The 17,269-nt window shown below is 38.5% G+C and overlaps 1 protein-coding gene and 1 long non-coding RNA gene across 4 annotated transcripts; one reads left to right on the top strand and one right to left on the bottom strand.

The window, feature by feature from the left end:
* Window positions 1-267: 267 nt before the first annotated feature.
* LOC108428250 lies at window positions 268-4,455 on the bottom strand. The gene is made up of 4 exons (XR_001857910.2): window positions 4,360-4,455; window positions 2,081-2,155; window positions 1,369-1,428; window positions 268-797 (listed from the first exon to the last, which is right to left on the bottom strand). It is a non-coding gene; the product is annotated as an uncharacterized LOC108428250 (long non-coding RNA).
* On the top strand, window positions 3,795-16,348 carry pnpla4 (patatin-like phospholipase domain containing 4). Of its 3 annotated transcripts, none has more exons than XM_017699119.2 (7): window positions 3,802-3,901; window positions 7,011-7,207; window positions 7,878-7,972; window positions 11,258-11,393; window positions 12,221-12,286; window positions 13,476-13,628; window positions 14,665-16,348. In XM_017699119.2, exons 2-7 carry the CDS (start codon window positions 7,028-7,030, stop codon window positions 14,794-14,796), a joined length of 762 nt encoding a protein of 253 aa, XP_017554608.1. In that variant the 5' UTR covers window positions 3,802-3,901; window positions 7,011-7,027; the 3' UTR covers window positions 14,797-16,348. The 3 variants fall into 3 exon arrangements, with proteins under 3 accessions (XP_017554609.1, XP_017554608.1, XP_037399728.1); XM_037543831.1 differs by lacking the exon at window positions 3,802-3,901 and adding an exon at window positions 4,055-4,243; XM_017699120.2 differs by lacking the exon at window positions 13,476-13,628 and having other exon boundaries at window positions 3,795-3,901.
* The last annotated feature ends 921 nt before the right edge of the window (window positions 16,349-17,269 follow it).

The raw sequence follows: 17,269 nt of genomic DNA, 5'->3' as shown, positions 1-17,269 counted from the left end.
AGCTGCAGTAGGTTAGAGTCACTAATCAAATCCAATGTGGAGAGGGCGCAAATTTGGTCAGTAATTATTCATTAAGTGACAACCCTAAAATCATGGGCATAACAAACACATGAAGAGCTCATTTGCAAAAACAGATATCTCCATTTTAATACATTTTCATAAATCATGTTTTTTTTTTATTGTGCATTCCAGGTAATATCAAACAAACTGCAGTTGGGTGGTTATTATCAAGTAAAAATAACACAATGCTGGTAACCTACAAAATAAAACTTTGAAAATTAGTTTTTATTTTGTTTGTGGCAAAAGCAGAGAACTCCAATGGTCATTTCTTGTTTCAAAGTTAACAATGTAATGGGTACAAGTACCTTTTAAGTGCAATATTTAACATTCTTTAACATAAAACAAGTAGGTAAAGTGCTGAAAGTGGCAATAAAACCAGCTCATTAATGGGCAATATTAAACATCTATAAGATCATACTTCAGAAAATCCTAAAGATGAACCTCAAGTGGCTCACCTCTACCTCCATAGTGGACTCTATGTGAGTTATCAAATTTTGGCTTTTACACTTTTTGTCCAATATGAATTTAAAAATCAGCCGTAGTCAATCTTAGCACTGTGTCATGAAAATGTCTTAGTTGTGACAGTGCTGTAAACTACATTTAGGACGGCTTAATCTCTGCGTGGAGTTGAGGAGTCGACTCCATCTCTTTTGGGAGGATGTCCCTTGGTTTACTCCAAATCTTGGAGGGCCACAGCACTGCCACCGTTTACATTGTTCCAGCAGATCTCATTTAACCTGTGAAATGGTTGATCTTTAGTTTTAAATGTATTTTTTTATGAGTTTGTGCACCAAAAACAGTCATGATCCATTTTTCTAATAAATTTCCAGCCTCTCTTTAGAAACTTGCTATTTTTGCTGTTGTGCCTTTAAGACTAATATATAGCTGCTTTTGGGAAAAAACCTAGTTTTCTGGTTCCATTGACTTACATTAAAAGTAGGTTTTTTGCTTCTCCTGTAAAGTTACCACTTTGGAGATACAAGGTTTTCTTCCAACCGTGATATGTACATGACCTCTGTTTTGACTGGCTGTCCTGTATTGTAGCTCATTCAAAAACCAGTCTAGGCTGAAACAGTCCTCATAATTTTATACGAGCAGGCAGAGCTAATAGACTTGCATAGATTAAAGTTTTGTTTTGATTTTTTGTATGTTTTTGTTGTTGTTTTATAGCTTGTCTTTAAGATACACATGACCAGTTTTTTGTTTTTTTTTCCCTACAGAGGAGTTTTTTTTCCCCTACAGAGAACAACAACTGATTTTTCTTAACATATTATCCAATTTCCTCAGAAATTAAAATAAAAGTCTTACCATTTGAGGTATAATATAGGCCACCCGTGATCTGTAGTCTCTTATGACTTGATTGAATCTCTGAAATGTCAACAATGTTACGTAAAACTGCGAGTCAAAACAAAAAAGCCAGTCAAGGAAAAAATAGACAGATTCTAGTGCTTAGTCACCAAAATTCAACACAGCCAACATCATTTACAAAATCCTCCATAAAATAAAGGTGCACATAACTTAGATTAGGCTATATTAATTGGGCAAAATGAAAAAGGTAACCATTGATACGTCTGTTGTAAACACACCTACTTGCAGCCTACAGTGACCCCACAATAAACCAGAGAACACGATTTTCAAGTTTAACAAATAGGAAAACCTCTATCTGATGATGATGTTAGAGGAAGGAAACCTTTTTTTGTTGTTTTTTAAAGTACAAATGCTTTCCGGCAGGCACTGTGAAACTTTTCTTTCTTTTGTTCCCTACCAGCTGATGAAAGTGCAGACAGAAACCAGATAGCTGACATTACTGCTGGTATTAAAGTGAGAGAACTGACACCAATGAGAAAATGGAAAATTTTGTCAAAACTAATGAGGCTGATGGAGTCAGTGTTGCTCTACAGTATATTACACAACATGACAAATACCATATGAAATGCTAGTATTAGGCCAGTATGTCTTTTTAAGTAATTAGTAACCCTCATGCCCCTTAAAGCAATCAATAAAACTGACAGATACTTACATGTCTTGCTTATAGCTCTTAAAAAGTGGGTATTGTTGCAGGAAAGTGCAGCACAACTCAGCATTTTCATTATACCTGCATTTATAGAGACATTAAGTTCATAGACAGCCATTCATTCACTGCACAAAGAGGGAGAACAAGTGTGTAAACATAAAGAATCATGTCATAGGTTACTGGAAGTTATGGTACAGGACAGTTGTACATAAAAAAGGACTCTAGGTATGTAATATGTACTGTATATCTACAGTTAGGGCAGACAAAAGACTAAAACTGTCCTTTACAGTAATTCTCTTCTAATCTGAGTGCAGACATACAATGAATTGTGTTCCATACGTTCTCCAGGGCCTTGCCTTCTACACAGATGATGTTGAGCGATTAAGCTTTAGTCCAGTCAGAGTAAGAACAATTAGGGCCAAACCACGGAGGGCTAATGGATCTTTAGTGGGGCCATGTTTCTTAATAACAGATGTGTTGTCATGGCCTCATGGGCTGCTGTGAGCATTGCAGCAATATGTCTGTTTATTGCATGCCCAAGAGTGACACAGGGGTAATTTAGAGAAGACGTTTAGACTGATCGTGAGGAAAGGCTATTCACTGTTGGTGGTGCTCTACTGAGCTTGAAGTTGTACTTGGCATGTGTTTAAGCATACTTTTCTCAGATGGCTCCCATGTGAACTGACTGTTATTGAATTGCCACCGGCACTAAATCCTCAACAACTGGACTTAAACAGTCATATATTACATATATTTGGGCCCTCTGGAATAGCAATAATGAGAGAAAAAGACCATCAAATTAAGTAATAATGACAAAGAGGATTTAAAGACTTGCTTTGAACATTCCTAGGAGATCTTTTTTTTCCTATGCCTAGACCAAAATAGAGATGATTATTCAACCAAACATTTTTAAACAATATTCCCACATTGTTCTGCTTTGGAAATGTACTTCAGACTGATCATGTCACTATGAAAAGCTGTTTTAGCTTTAAATTGACATATTCTTAGTATTCATTCGTAAGGACTCATGGCATTTTACCAGTTTATTTTGATTAAAGGAACAATGTTTACTAATCGCATTTTAACCTATGGTGATTACATGTTCATGGGTAAAAATGACATTTACACATGTTAAAAATCTAACTGATAAATGTTTGAATTGATTCAAATTCTTACATGCGAGAATTTCTCAAGGAAGATTTTTTTTTTTGTCACAAAGCAGCTTTACAGAAATCCAAGTCTAATCTGCTAGTGAGCAAGACAAAAATCAGACAGCAAACAATAACACACACACACACACACACACACACACAAATTTAATTATTAGACAAAAGCTTTCAGATTAATTGCAAAAAATAATCACTAAAATTACAAGGACCAACGAATAAAGAAGCAGAAAGCAAATTAAGTTGTGTAAACTGGCAAACAAATCAATTTGAACATGTAATACATTTTGAGATTCAAGATTGAACATTTTGAGAGCCAAAATTTATTCATGGCAAGCTTTTAGCATGTTGACTTAGTATACATTAAAAAAACGCCATGAAGACTTACGAGTAAAAAGCGAAATCTCAGCTAGACGGTAAGTTTTTGGATTTCTAACAAGTTAGTTTTTTTATTTACTAGTAATAATACTTTATATGAATTAATACTTTATCTATTCAAAATTAACTTCTTTAAAATTGTGGACTGACTAAAACCGCTCTCCGCTTTCAGGTCGCAGGACATTTATTTTGAAAAAGGTTCCTGCGGGAAGCAGGTCTCATAGCCGTGTGGTGGCTGTTTTGCCTGCGAGAGCTGCGCCGGGTGATTAAATGCAGTAAACAGGTCAGTGACAGTCGGACACTGCTAGACCTTACACAGTTCAAGAAAACTAGAGTCCATAAAGCCCAGGCTGCATGTTTGCAGGTTTCAAAAGCAAAAACATAAACGGCCCCTTCATCCGGCTGTGTGAGCTGAATGTCATTCAAAACTGAAACCATAGGTCTGTTTACACCAAGTGCGATTCGGACGAGAAAACGGAGGCGATTTTTAGCGTAGTGGGCTCTTCACACCAGGTCTGAGGCGTTGGAGACGAAAAGGGACTGCAGCTAAATCACGCACAGCCGGAGTTCACCCCGCTCTGCTCGAGGCTGTGCTTCTGTTTACAGCTCCTGTTGTTTAGCTAAGGTAACGCTACTCGGGGGGCGTCGCAGCCTAGAATGCATAACTTGGTAGTTAATAAAGTGATTACGATGTTTCTGAGAACCAAAACAAGCTCTATGCAGTAATTGTAACGTACTCACTGTCTCACTTTTGGTTCAGCTCGGTCATGTCATGTGTTTTCTTTAGCCTCCGCATTTTTATAGTCCGTGCTTGGTCAAATAAACTGCGGAGCTCCGCTGCACAGCAACGGTTCTGCCAAACGTTCGTTAGGGCTGTAACCATGACAACGGGACTCTGATTGGTCAGCCTGATTCGTTTGGGCAGTAACCATGACAACGGAATTCGGATTGGTTAGCTTCATTTTTTTTTTTTTTGCTGCATCGGTACAACTTGCCAGTTCTAAAGGCGCAAAACCGCACGCAGCGCCGCGTTCAGTCGGTTTTGGGCTCCGTGTGAAAGACCGCTTTACTAGTGGTGTGCGTTTATATAATCGGACTTACTGTGAAGCCTCAGGAGCAGGATTAGTGACCACTCCTGTAGCCCTTCATTACTGGTCAGCTAGTGTTTCCACCTCAGCCCGTTTTGCATGTTGACCCACGCAGTGAAACACCACATACACACTAGTGAATGCACACACACTAGGGGCAGTTGGGGATTAGCTGCCTTGCCCAAGAGCACTTCAGTCACGTACTGTCAGGTGAGGGAATCGAACCGGCGACCTTCTGGTCACAGGGGTGGTGCCCTAACCTCCTGCCCATGACTGCCCCCAGTCTAAGTTAGACAGATGTCAGTTCAGCTCAGTCATCACTTTCACGTGCTGCATAGTGTCTAAACATCACCAACAGCGCACCTTTACCAAACAACATCATATGTTTAGGGTAATCTGAACCAATCAAACCCATTATTTGGTTTGACTGGATGAAAAGAAGCAGTGCAAACTTCATTAAAATGCCAACACGTGAAAATGCTTGACGGATGGCAGCTCTACATGGAGCTTCCTGTTTCAGTCTAGCAGTGACACTGGTGTGTGTTAAAGCTCCAAACTGCCATTGCTGCGTTGAGAATGATCCATCGCCCAAATAAAATCTGGTTAACAGCACTGCTGTGGTCAGAAACTGACCAATGATGAATGGGGCAGAGGGGGCTGTTCGACTGTGCAACAACATTTGGACCATAGCTTGTAGTGGTTGTATTTATCTATAGAGGACCTGAGCTGAAAAAGTGGTCAGTGAGTGGAAACACAAACTAGCTGTTTCTAATGTGGATGGAGAAGGTATTTTAAAGAAGAATTTGCATAATTAAATCTTGATGATGTAAAAGTCATTCAGAGTGGACTGATGTGAAACGGTTCTCTGTAGAGAGACTTACTGACTTTTTTTTTTTTTTTTTTTTTACAGTAGTCAAGATGTCTACAGCGCAAATATAGCCATTTTAAATACTATTTAAAATGACCAGTGTAATCACGCTCCACAATGTTGATAATGATAAAGTAGGGTTAAATAAGAAAAATTAATCATTTTTCTTTGCCTTACAATACCCTGCCTGTACCTCTCTGCCATGAATCAAATTGAAATATATTTTAGGCAAAATCTCATCTCACAACTTTCATAAAAATGTCTCAGATAGACAGTGTGTTTGCAATCATTTCATCTAATAACTTTCTGTAAAGCAGTTGTAAGAGGCATTAAATACTCCAGACGTCTGGTTCCTATCACCAGCACTGTGAGCAGGTCTGATTCAGCAAGTTTCTTGGAGTACGGAGCATTTTGCATCAAACCACTCTGAGTTAGTGTTTACATCTTAACCATTTCATCATGCAGGAATTCCCCTATAAGCAGTTTCCCAGTGTTACAACATCTACTTAAGATTTTTGCTATTCAGCTGCGCAGCACTTCACACAGATGTAGCCTCCATCATCTTTTTGAATGTTTTCCCTCCAAAAAGTGACATTGCTAGCTGTGCAGCAATCTAACTAATCAATAATCAATAAATACATTATTTTCCAAACATTGTTACTATCAGTATTCTTGACTTCATTGATTGGTTGCTACAGGCTCGTTTTAAACTCAGAGAAAATCACACATTTAAACTCCAAACAGAGACTCAGTAGGTCAGTATTGCTTGTATTAAGCTTTATTTCTCAATCTGCACTACACTGCACAATTTGTTGTTTCTCAATATACACCTAAGTGAACCCACGAAAGGCTTAACTGTGAGCTAAAACGCTGATTCAGGTGTTTTGGAAAAGTTGCAGTGCTGAAGCTCTCATTGAGAGGCATTGGGGAAAACAAACACACTAAATGTGCAACTTTGAACAGGCTATCTGTCCTGTATTGCTGAATTTATTTGCCTCTGAACTATTGACACAGCATCACTGTTAAATTCAGAGACTTGGAAAGTTACCCGATAGCATACATTAGTAGGGCTGTTGTGATTAATCAATTAGACTGACCACTAGATAAAAAAGAAGATAAACGGACTAAAAATGACCTTCGCAGTGAGTTTGCAATGCTTCGTTGGTAATTTGCCTGATGATAATTCCTATTTAAGACTTAATGCCGTTTGTGTTTTTATATATTACCTTTTAAAGGGTTTCTTGTGAATATTTTTCCAATTGTGTATTTTGGAATCTTTGAGTGGTTGGCTATTTTTGTAAAAACTCAATTAATCATCACAGTAATTGGTGCATCAATTGATTACTAATGTAATTGATATTGGTACAACCCTCGATTGAATTGGCAGCCATATACAGAACACAGTTTGCTGTTTTTTTTTGTGATTTGCATCCCAGGTCTATGGGTTGCAGTGATGACAGTGGTGAACTTGTCATTCGCTGCCTGTGGCTTTATGGGTATCTACCAGCTTGGTGCAGTGGGAGCGTTCCTCAGACACGGCAACATGCTACTGGCTTCTATGAGAGCCTGTGCAGGGGCTTCAGCTGGAGCTTTGGTTGCCTCTGTAGTCATCACAGCCCCCGACAAGCTGGAGGTAAAGTATGACAGAGAGCATGGATTTAGGAGCGGGCAATATTATGGCACAGTAAGCTTTGCTGAGTATATCATGGGTATCGTCAGATCATTGAATAACTACATTAACCAATCAAAAAGACCAATTATAAAGAGCCCGTAAACAACATGAACTAGTCTGTAGTAACTGCATAAGCTACATGCAACCTCTTTTCCAAAAAAGTTGAGATACTGTGCCAAATGTAAATAAAGGCAGAAGGCAATGATGTGCAAATCATTTAAACCATTATATTTAATTGAAATAGTACAAAGACAACATATCCAATGTTGGACCTGAGTTAAAATTAACTTAAAATTTTATTGTGCGTTGAAAAATACATGCTTATTTTAAATTTGATGCCAGCAACATCTTTCTGATCACATCATCTGATCACTGAAGAACAGGGTAAAGGGGGGCTAACAAAGTATGCAGAGAAACAGATGGACTACACTCTGTAAGTGTAGAACTACAAAGTGCACCTATAGAGTAAGTGGAGCCGATAAAATAGACAATGAGCCTGATCGGTGAATATTCTAAATCTGAATAATGTTAACAGCCATAATACAGTGCTGTTACTCACAGAGATACTGCGGTACCACAACTTTCTCTAAAACATTTTAACTCTTCGTTTCTGTCATCTGTTCTTTTGCAGCATTGTAAAGAATTCACCTACAGGTTTGCCAGCAACATCAGAAGACAGACGTTTGGTCCACTGACCCCAGGATATGACTTCATGATGGAGCTCAGGTAAAGTCAGGGATCTTTTTGGTAGAATGTAAAGAACCAGGATGAATTTACTCGATCCAACCCAAAGCCCTTTCAGCGTTCTGGACCCATCATAACAGAGTACATTTTAAAAGCATTCAGCGGTGCAGTCATGGAGCAGCATTGGAGTTTCAGGTTAAAGACATCTTGCCCGTAGCAGCAGTGTATGAACGAAATAGTGCTGGAATTATGCAAAAGTTTGGGTTCAAATGACCTCTTTTGTTGATTTTCTAAGTAAAACTAAGTTTACACATCCTCTCCAGAGAAGGCATTTCTGCACATTTTAGTGCACAATGACTGTTTAAACATGAATTAAACATATTAGGAAAACCTAAAATGTGTAAACATTATGGCACATTTAATATTTTATAATAGCAAATTATAGAAAAGAAATAAACAAAAACAAATTAGGCAAGTAAATAGGGATTGTGCCCTTATATTTGCAATACTGATAAATGCCATATTTAAGTGTGTTCCATATAGAGGATGGGTTAACTTATTTTCACTTACTGTTAATTGACCAAGGGTGTTTTAGTAGTAAATGGCTTTTAAGCCCTTATTTTATGAGTGCTCCTTTCATGAAAGGCTGCAGCACGGCTTTATCAGCTTAACACGCATGACCGCAGGTGGCAAAAAAATATCAAATTTGCACTAAAGAATGCTCTAAAGCCAAACATCATATCAGGGCTGATTCCGGACATGAACTAACGTTATACGAAAATCTGTTAAAAGAAGATTGCGAGACAAATAGTTTTGTGTATATTAAAGCAGTGGACAGCATGTTTTTGGATATTTAAATTATTCAACTTGACAGTCACAATAGCTGTAAACTATTGGTGACAGATGGTGCCATTGTTAATCAGCTCATGCATAGTATGCCTACATATTATGTAGACTACACCTCTCTCACCACCATCAGCATTTACTTTAGCTGTTGATCAACTCAATATGCACAATAGTGCTGCAAGCCAAGCCAGGCTGTCTAAACACCTTTGTGTTTCTGGGTCCTTGAAGTTTAGTGGCAAAATGGGCGGTCAGCCTCCATTTATTGTGCAACCATTATTATGCATGTTTTCCCCCTGCTGGCAGAGCCTGGCTCGTAAAACAGATGAATATGCCTGTAAATTAACTTAATTGGCCCAATGAAACTCGCATTCGCACTTCTGCAGCTATCCGTTTTTTCCCTTACCCAGCTTTTTGGCAAGACAGATTTTCCAGAACCATGGGGCAGATAAATGCTGAGCAGGTGTGAGACTCTGTCGAAGAACAGGAGCGAGAAACAGGACAGTATTTTATTGTGAATGTCTTTGGGTGTGGAGGATTGACGCTATGCTGTTACGAGATAATTGTGTGTGTGTTTGTGAGCGAGAGAGAGAGAGAGAGCGAAAGAGAGAGATGGAGAACAAGGCTGTGTTGACCTTGAGGTAACTTGATGCACACCCTCCAGAACGCATTCATTTCATCTCCACATGAAATATGAATCACCATTGCTGTTTCGGGGGCACCACAAGTGTATCTCCTGCTGCAGCCGTATTAGGCCTGTCAGAGGAAGCAGAGATGTTGAAGAAAAAGCTGTCGCTGGCCCTGCGAGAATGAGCCTTGAACGGTTCGAAGATAGTGCCATTCCGATGCTCAAATGTGTCATGGCTGCCTCAAGTAATGGGAGATAGAGATACAAGCACAGATAGCAGCGGTATGATATTAAACACCTTGCCGCATGTCGAGGAGCGAAAAAATAATATCTGGGCTCTGCACACATCTCACAGTGGCCTCGTTCTGGCCGCTATTGATAAAATTAAAATCCAAATGTATCTCACTGTCAGATGATACTTAAATTTGCATGTATTTAAATTTCCTGAGTGCTGCTACTCTGTGTCTTACAACTATAGCTCGTTTTTGAATAGACTGTTCTGTTTCGTTTACTTCATTGTGCCAAAGGGAGTATTAATAGTATTAGTATATAACTCCTATCAACTGTGGCAAGACTTGGTACACCACCACAACTGTCACCATCAGATAAATAGCACTTAAAGCGTTCATCTTTGAGAGATATTGATTCTTGTTTCATCCATCCATCCATCCATTTTCTTAGCCGCTTCTCCGTCAGGGTCGTGGGGGGGTGCTGGAGCCTATCCCAGCAGTCTTCGGGCGGAAGGCAGGATACACCCTGGACAGGTCGCCAGTCCATCGCAGGGCGATTCTTGTTTCAGATCGGGAAAATAAATCACAGATGTTTCTGTCCATCCATGCACTGTGAGAAGACAACTCAACACTATGAAGCCATTACTGTTATTAAAAAAAACAAAGACGCTGCTGCTCTCAGAACAATAGTGACCACCCCAAAGTCCAGACCTCAACATCACTGAATACGTTTGGGCTGCGAGAAGCAAAAAATGCAGCCAACATCTAAGACTGAAGTTTGGAGGTGTGGAAATTATCCCTGCAAATTTCTTTGAAAACCTGAAAGCTAGTTTCCTGTAAAGAATGGAAGCTGTAATAAAGGCAAAGAGTGGACACAATAAATACTGAAAAAAAATCATATTATATTTAGTTATTTAGGCGTCTGTGTAATTTTCCATTAAATGTTAAATGCAGTCTTGTGCGAAAGTTTAGGCACCCCTGGTCAAATGACATTTTGTTGATTTTCTAAGGAAAAATGCTTAACATCCTCTACTGAAAACACACGTCTGCATTCCACATTTTAATGCACTTTATTTATTTACTTGCTGAAATTCACATATTGGGAACATACCTGTGTGAAAGTTATGGCACATTTTGTGTCTTATATGTATTTATTTTCACTTTACAAAACATATAATTCTACTTTTGCATCTGGTTATGTTTTCTGCATTAGAAAATGGATAACTTGTACTTGAAGGACATTTTGCCCGGAAATTATTTATATAAAGGGTAGTCTCTGACTTTCACTCAAGTATTTATCCATCAATATTGTTAAAACTAAAAATCTGTGTTGTTATGACATCAATACTAATATATTGAGATAGACAGTGTATCCCTGGGACACAACAGTGGCTTCAGATCCTCTCAAAGTGCTGCTCTCAAGGGATAGACACCGACACGCATTTAGGTAAAAAAATCTCTGAAAATGAATTTCAGGCTGAACGTGCCTCTTGTGTCGTTACCTAAGTGGCTCGGCCAAACAGATTGTGTAATTATGAGACGGTGTTTGGGAAAATTTCTCGTCTGCCGAGGTTGTTAATTATGCAAAGATGACAAACGAGCATCTGTCTTGCTGTTGAACTCTAGAGACGGCATAGAAGACATTCTCCCATCGAATGCCCACCTGTTAGCCAACGAGCGCCTCCACATTTCCATAACCAACTCTAGGACAGGGAAGAACAGCATGGTGTCCAGCTTCACCTCAAGAGACGACCTCATTAAGGTATTCACACCTCAGCCTAATGCTTAGGAGAATGATTATTACGCAATAATACACAGCGTTCCTGTAATCCTTATTCCCATATCCAGTCTCTTACTTTACTGCTACTGTGGTAAATACAGTACAGTACAATACTAGTAGTGTTGTAGATTGCTAGTAAGACGATGTTGAAGAATGTTGGGATATATGGGATATTGAAACTGTTGTGCCAAGGTTGAAGGCTGAGTAGATCAGCCTATCAGCGGCAATATCTTAGCACAACTTTAGATGCGTAATTGCAGTTGTGCCTGTTTCATTATTGATATTTGCTATTAAGTCATTTATGACAATGATCAATTAACATGAAAGACGTGACATCACAAGTTCAATCATGGCACTGTCACATCCATACGTGGCCGGGAGTCCCAGGAGAGCATAACTGGCCGTACTCTCTCTGAGTCAGTCCAAATGTGTTGAGCTGTCCAGTTGCAGTAGTGACTGTTCAAAAAAATGTGGTTTTATGTGACTCAGAGGAAGCATATCCTCATCCTTGCCTTTACCCACAGTTTTTCTGTTAGAAACAGCTTAAGCTAAAATCAAGCCTATCAAATAGAGGAGATGATGTAAGGAGGTCTCCCTTTTGGACAAGCTTGACTTAAGCTTAAGCCATTTTTTTCTATCCGAAAAATGCTGAAGTATGCCCTCTGTCTGTCTGTCTGTCTTTCTTTCTCTCTCTCTATGCTTTGTTCTCTCTCACTTCACACCTCCCACCCTTCAAAAAAAAAAAAAGAGAGAAAAGCTCTTTGATTTCCTCTTGTGATATATGCCTCATGTTTATATTGTTCTTGAAGGTCCTTTTGGCCAGCAGCTTTGTGCCCATTTATGCTGGACTGAAGCCAGTGGAATTCCAAGGGCAGGTAATGGCCTCTAGCGTACTTGAGTCTTTCAACTCTAAACACTAGCTGGGTGCATGATTCATAGCGATTGGCCATGGAACAGCCTTATGCGGGCTATTTTTCAGATGTATGGGCAGTGGATGTGGGTCCTGCACTTCAACTCATTCCTTCATCTGACAGAGTAAGGTTGTTAAAACAACTCAAAACAGATTTTCTAGTATAACTAATGTTGATCGGCATTTAAGCACTGAGTCAGGATGAAGCAGTTCAAGCAGATGTTGTCATATGCCAGGGAATGAAAGCAGTTATTTTCAGGGATACAGTAAATGTATATTTCTGTTGATCTGAAATGTTTACGATACACATTGTGATAGTTTTATGTATGGCATCCAGTGTTAAAGCTGGGACGGGAAAAGCACTTTTTGATGATGTATCTTGAAGATGGGAAGAACTACAACTCCTTTAAAGTGGATTTTTTTGTTTGGGAGTGGGATTTTTTTCTTTTTTTCATTAGCTGGCAAATACAGAAGGAAGGCATATAGCTAATGTTAGTGCCAAATATCTTATTACACCATATCATATATAACTGTAACGATCTTCACATCATCGTTAGAATGGAGAGAATAGATTACTGAAAGAAGAGAAATGACTTGACGGATGAGGAGGAAAACAAGCCAAAAGCTGGTCAGTGAGGTACCTGGTTATAGATAGCTTACCTCAGTTTGGCTTCTTCTCTCTGGCTGAAAAGGTAAAAAAACATGTTTCTGGTGTATATTTTGTGTTGAATAAAGACAGAATCACTGTTTTCTTTATGATTTTATTCAACGGTTGATGTAAGAGTTAACCCGCAGAGATTCACAGTGGTTGTGTGATGTATTTGCATAATGTGTGCTGGGTATTGTAGTGAGGGAATGCTGATGAATGAACATCTGAAAGCAATGTCAGAATCATAAATTATGTCAAACTGATGAAAAACATGAAAAATAGCATATCAGACTTTAGTTTGAGTCCAGCATTTCCCTTTAATTCCTCCTACATTTACCTGTTTAGCAGATGCTCGTATCTATATTGCTTTACAGTGGTAGGTGAATACATCAGAAGTCTTGAACAAGAACTCTTATTGATATAACCACAATGGTTCACTTTCACAACTTTTACACCTGTTTTATCAAACCCTTAAGTAAAAGGTGATTTCACTTTTTACTAATAGAAATGGATAGACGGTGGTTTTACAGACAGTATTCCTATCCTTCCTGTGGGACGTACCATCACTGTGTCCCCGTTCAGCGGCTCACAGGACGTCTGCCCACGTCACACCGGCCGCAGGAAGCTGCATCTCAGAGTGGCTAACATGAGCATTATAGTGAGTCTGGCCATCTTAATGTAACCTTTAGAATAGTTATTACTTCATGTAAACAGCTTTCCATCTAATGATTTATCACAAACCAAGAAAAGTTCATTTATTAAAACCTTTGGTTTAGGTCAGTTTGGTTCAGTTGAGGTGACATTTGGCTCAGTAACCACACAAGGCCACTGTGTAATTATTCTATAGAACAGCAGTCATAATTAACTTTGGAAAAATGTCATACTATTGAAACAAATTCCTTTCTTTTAAAGTCTGATTCCACAAATTTCGATATCAGTGAGATGTTTGTCAGATCTGTAAGAATGCACTGCCTGTCAAAAACTCAGGGATACTTTGCCCTGTTACTTTTCAGATAATACTCAGATTATAGTGCATAGTTACAGTTATAGTGTATAGTGTATATATACTAAAGCTTTAGGTACTTTGCAGCACTAAGCTTTATGTTTATCAAGTGTTTTCCTGTTATGAAGAGCAAGTTTTTCCTGAGTAAGTTTTCGTTTTTAAACTATTGTTAAAAGCACATAATGAAAATCCTTTGGCCCAAAGATGGTTTAAACAGGTGAACGGTTTGAGTGATGAGCACTGTCTTCACAACAAGGAGATCAAATGTGGGGGCTATGACTTTATTCCAAAGGTAGCACTGCCACAAACTGTTTAATAAGTATTTTGCAGGGTCCAGAAGTCTGAGACTGCACCAAATATCTGGGATTCGTTTAAACAAGGAAATAAGCAACAAAGCTTTTTTAAAAAAAAAGTAAAGGAAAGAAAAGTTACAGTTAAAATAATAATAATAAGTTCAAATATTTCAAATTCTGCACTAATTCTACATCACTATTTAAATGGAAGCAAATTTGTGGCATTGACTGGGTCATTTATTGTGAAAACTGTTAAAGAAAACATGCTCATTTGTATTAAAACCATTTCGAAAAGCTAAGTGATCACAAACTTTTGACAGGCAGTGTATGCTTAAGGAAAAGGCTCGTGTATTGAAGTGACTGATCTTTTGCTGTTGCTTTGATTCTCTTTCTCTCAGTTTTCTAAGGATAACATCAAACGACTGAACCAAGCCCTGTTCCCTCCATCCCTGCCCAGAATGCAAGCCATACATCAGGAAGGTTACGAGGACGCTCTGCGCTTTCTGAGGACTGAGGGCTGGATGCAGTAATAAGTTAGATTTAGAGCCTTATTTTAGTGTTTTTAATTTGCCATAAATGCCAAGTGTGAGGTTACTATAGTAATTGTTTGGCAGACCTGAAGTGTTTTCAACTTTGAAAAAAGCATTTTAAGGGCAGTTTTACGAAATGTTTTACTGGAAGGGGGGGCTTGAAGGGGCCTTAGATAGAAAGCCAATGAAAATATTATAAAATATAAGGGGGTTATGAGCAAATCTTCGTGCCTTTATCTATGTTAAATAAAGAGACATTGCCAAAAAGCTCTTCTGAGATCATCACTGTTGTCAGTGGCTGCTGTCACCGTGGCCAAGTTTACATGGCTACATGCCACCATAGGCCACTGTTTTACTATCAGTTATGAAATAAGGCATGGAACAAGGCTGTTTTTCAATGTCAAAATGTAAACACAGCACTGCCCTGCTTGACTGTTTCTCCAGACTGTGGGAAATTAGCTGAGCTGTGTTCGCTCCTGTAGGTCAGAGGTTCCCAATCATGAGGCTGTGGGCCAGTACCAGGCTGCAGTAACAAGCAGTAAGCAGGGGGTATTTAGTAGCCTGAAGATTTGATTCTTACTATTAATGTAAATCATATTATTAGATCAAAACATGTTTATATAAGCCTTAATTCTTGCCATTAAAATGTTTTGTAAACTAATTTTATGTAATTTAAATATCACATGCGTGCACATGCTGTTGGCAACTTTCAGCTAATGACTAAGTGAAGATGTCAAAAAAAGAGGAAACTGACAACATTAACAAAGCATTATTTGCAGCTGCAAACAGAAAAAACATTGAAAACAACAACAAAAAAATAAATTAATTAGCAAATAAGGGTCTGATAAAACCACATGGTATGCAAAGAGAACCTAGACAATGAGGCTATAAAGCTGTCCAATTTCTTCACAATCGGAGACAAAACATTCCTCAACTATAGCAAAACATAGGCTAATCGTGTGTCTCACTACATCCAACCCCACTTCCCTACCAGTACATGTGGTCTGCAATGTTAACAAGGTTGGGAACCCCTGCTGTAGGCTACTTACCTAGCTAGGAAGCTAGTTGACCATGATAAAGATAATATTCAGTAGAATTGGAAGTTAAATACTGTGTTGAAATTACAAGAACTTTACAGTCTTCAAGCTTTTTGGCCTGGACATCAATGTCTGCTGCTATAAAAAGTAGGTCTGCTGTATTATGCTGTACGTTGTTATAGTGACTAGGCAGAGAAATGTGAGGTAAGCAACTGTAACTGCCTTTAAAACTGTAGATAAATGAATGAATAAATGACTCTGCATGGTTACGGAAGACACAGGGAAACAGGTCAGTTGGTAGCTGTCGTGCTCACTACAGCAGTGTCTCTGGGACATAATGCCCATAAGAACAGCTACGCCACTCATTGTAGCATGTTTTATTTTAAATTGACTGTAACTAAGTGTTGACTTGAACCTGTAATATATCACTTATTCTCAAATGAAACTGCTGATTTGTTTTTATATTTTGTGCCAAACATTCCTAAATAAAGCAAACAATGTTCTGTATCTGGAAACTGACTAAGGCTGTAATGATTTGGCTTCAAAATAGCTGCTACTGTGGTTTTTAACTATGCAGAGTATATTTATTGATTTTTCTAGCTAACAGCGCAGCACTGCGCGAATTCAGAGATCATCCTTCATTTACTTCATTTCCACTTAAAATTGCCTTTAATTTGCTCTTTTGTACTTTCAGTAAAAAAGCAGAAAGCGTACATTTGCCAAAAACATAATAATAAAACATTATTTTTTTTAGTATTTATCATGTCCATTCTTTTCCTTTGTTACAGCTTCCATTCTTTTTACTAGACTTGCTTTCAGGTTTTCAAAGAAATCTGCAGGGATATTTGTTCACACCTCAAAAGTTGACTGTTAGAAATTTGGATGCAGCATTTGCTTCTCATAATTCAAGTAATTCCAAACACATTCAACAATGCTGAGGTCTGGACTCTGAGACGGTCAGTCCAGCAGCTTCTTTGTTTGATGTGTAAATGTTCTTTTTGGTCTATTTTATTTCCTCAGTAACAGCTGAATTGCGTGGTCATCTGACAGTGAAAGAATGGACCGAAATATCTGTGGATTTGTTTCTGATCTGAAGTAAGAGTGGAGCTTCATTTTATTATCATATATCTGTTTTCATAAGGAACCTCTGGAAAGAAGGAATAACTTGTCTCTATTTGACTTAATGAATAAATAAATAAATGAAAAGTCTGAGGCTATATCAGCCTTGTGGCTCAGAGCAAAAAAGGCAAGAAGGAAACTTCAGACACCAGATATGGCTAACCGACTGGGGGAAACTGTAAATTAGATTTTTTGCTGAATGATAACTTACGTTATCTTAAATGAATATGAAGGGCAGCAGAATTCATTGGCCTATAGTTTAGGGAGGATGCTCTCTAGGCCTCTTTCATCACAGCACAGCGTCTATCCAAACACTT

The sequence above is a fragment of the Pygocentrus nattereri genome, chromosome 12 (genome assembly GCF_015220715.1).
Source record: "Pygocentrus nattereri isolate fPygNat1 chromosome 12, fPygNat1.pri, whole genome shotgun sequence".
Taxonomy (NCBI): domain Eukaryota; kingdom Metazoa; phylum Chordata; class Actinopteri; order Characiformes; family Serrasalmidae; genus Pygocentrus; species Pygocentrus nattereri.
The sequence above is the reverse complement of the archived record's forward strand: the minus strand, read 5'-3'. Positions and strand labels throughout refer to the sequence as shown.

What these genes read in the sequence shown, in the direction of transcription:
- pnpla4 (XM_017699119.2), top strand. Translation starts at nt 7,028, where the DNA reads ATGACAGTGGTGAACTTGTCATTCGCTGCCTGTGGCTTTATGGGTATC. An exon ending in CAGTGGAATTCCAAGGGCAG is followed by an intron (nt 12,287 to 13,475) that starts GTAATGGCCTCT and finishes TTTTACTAATAG; the next exon opens with AAATGGATAGACGGTGGTTT. An exon ending in TGGCTAACATGAGCATTATA is followed by an intron (nt 13,629 to 14,664) that starts GTGAGTCTGGCC and finishes TCTTTCTCTCAG; the next exon opens with TTTTCTAAGGATAACATCAA.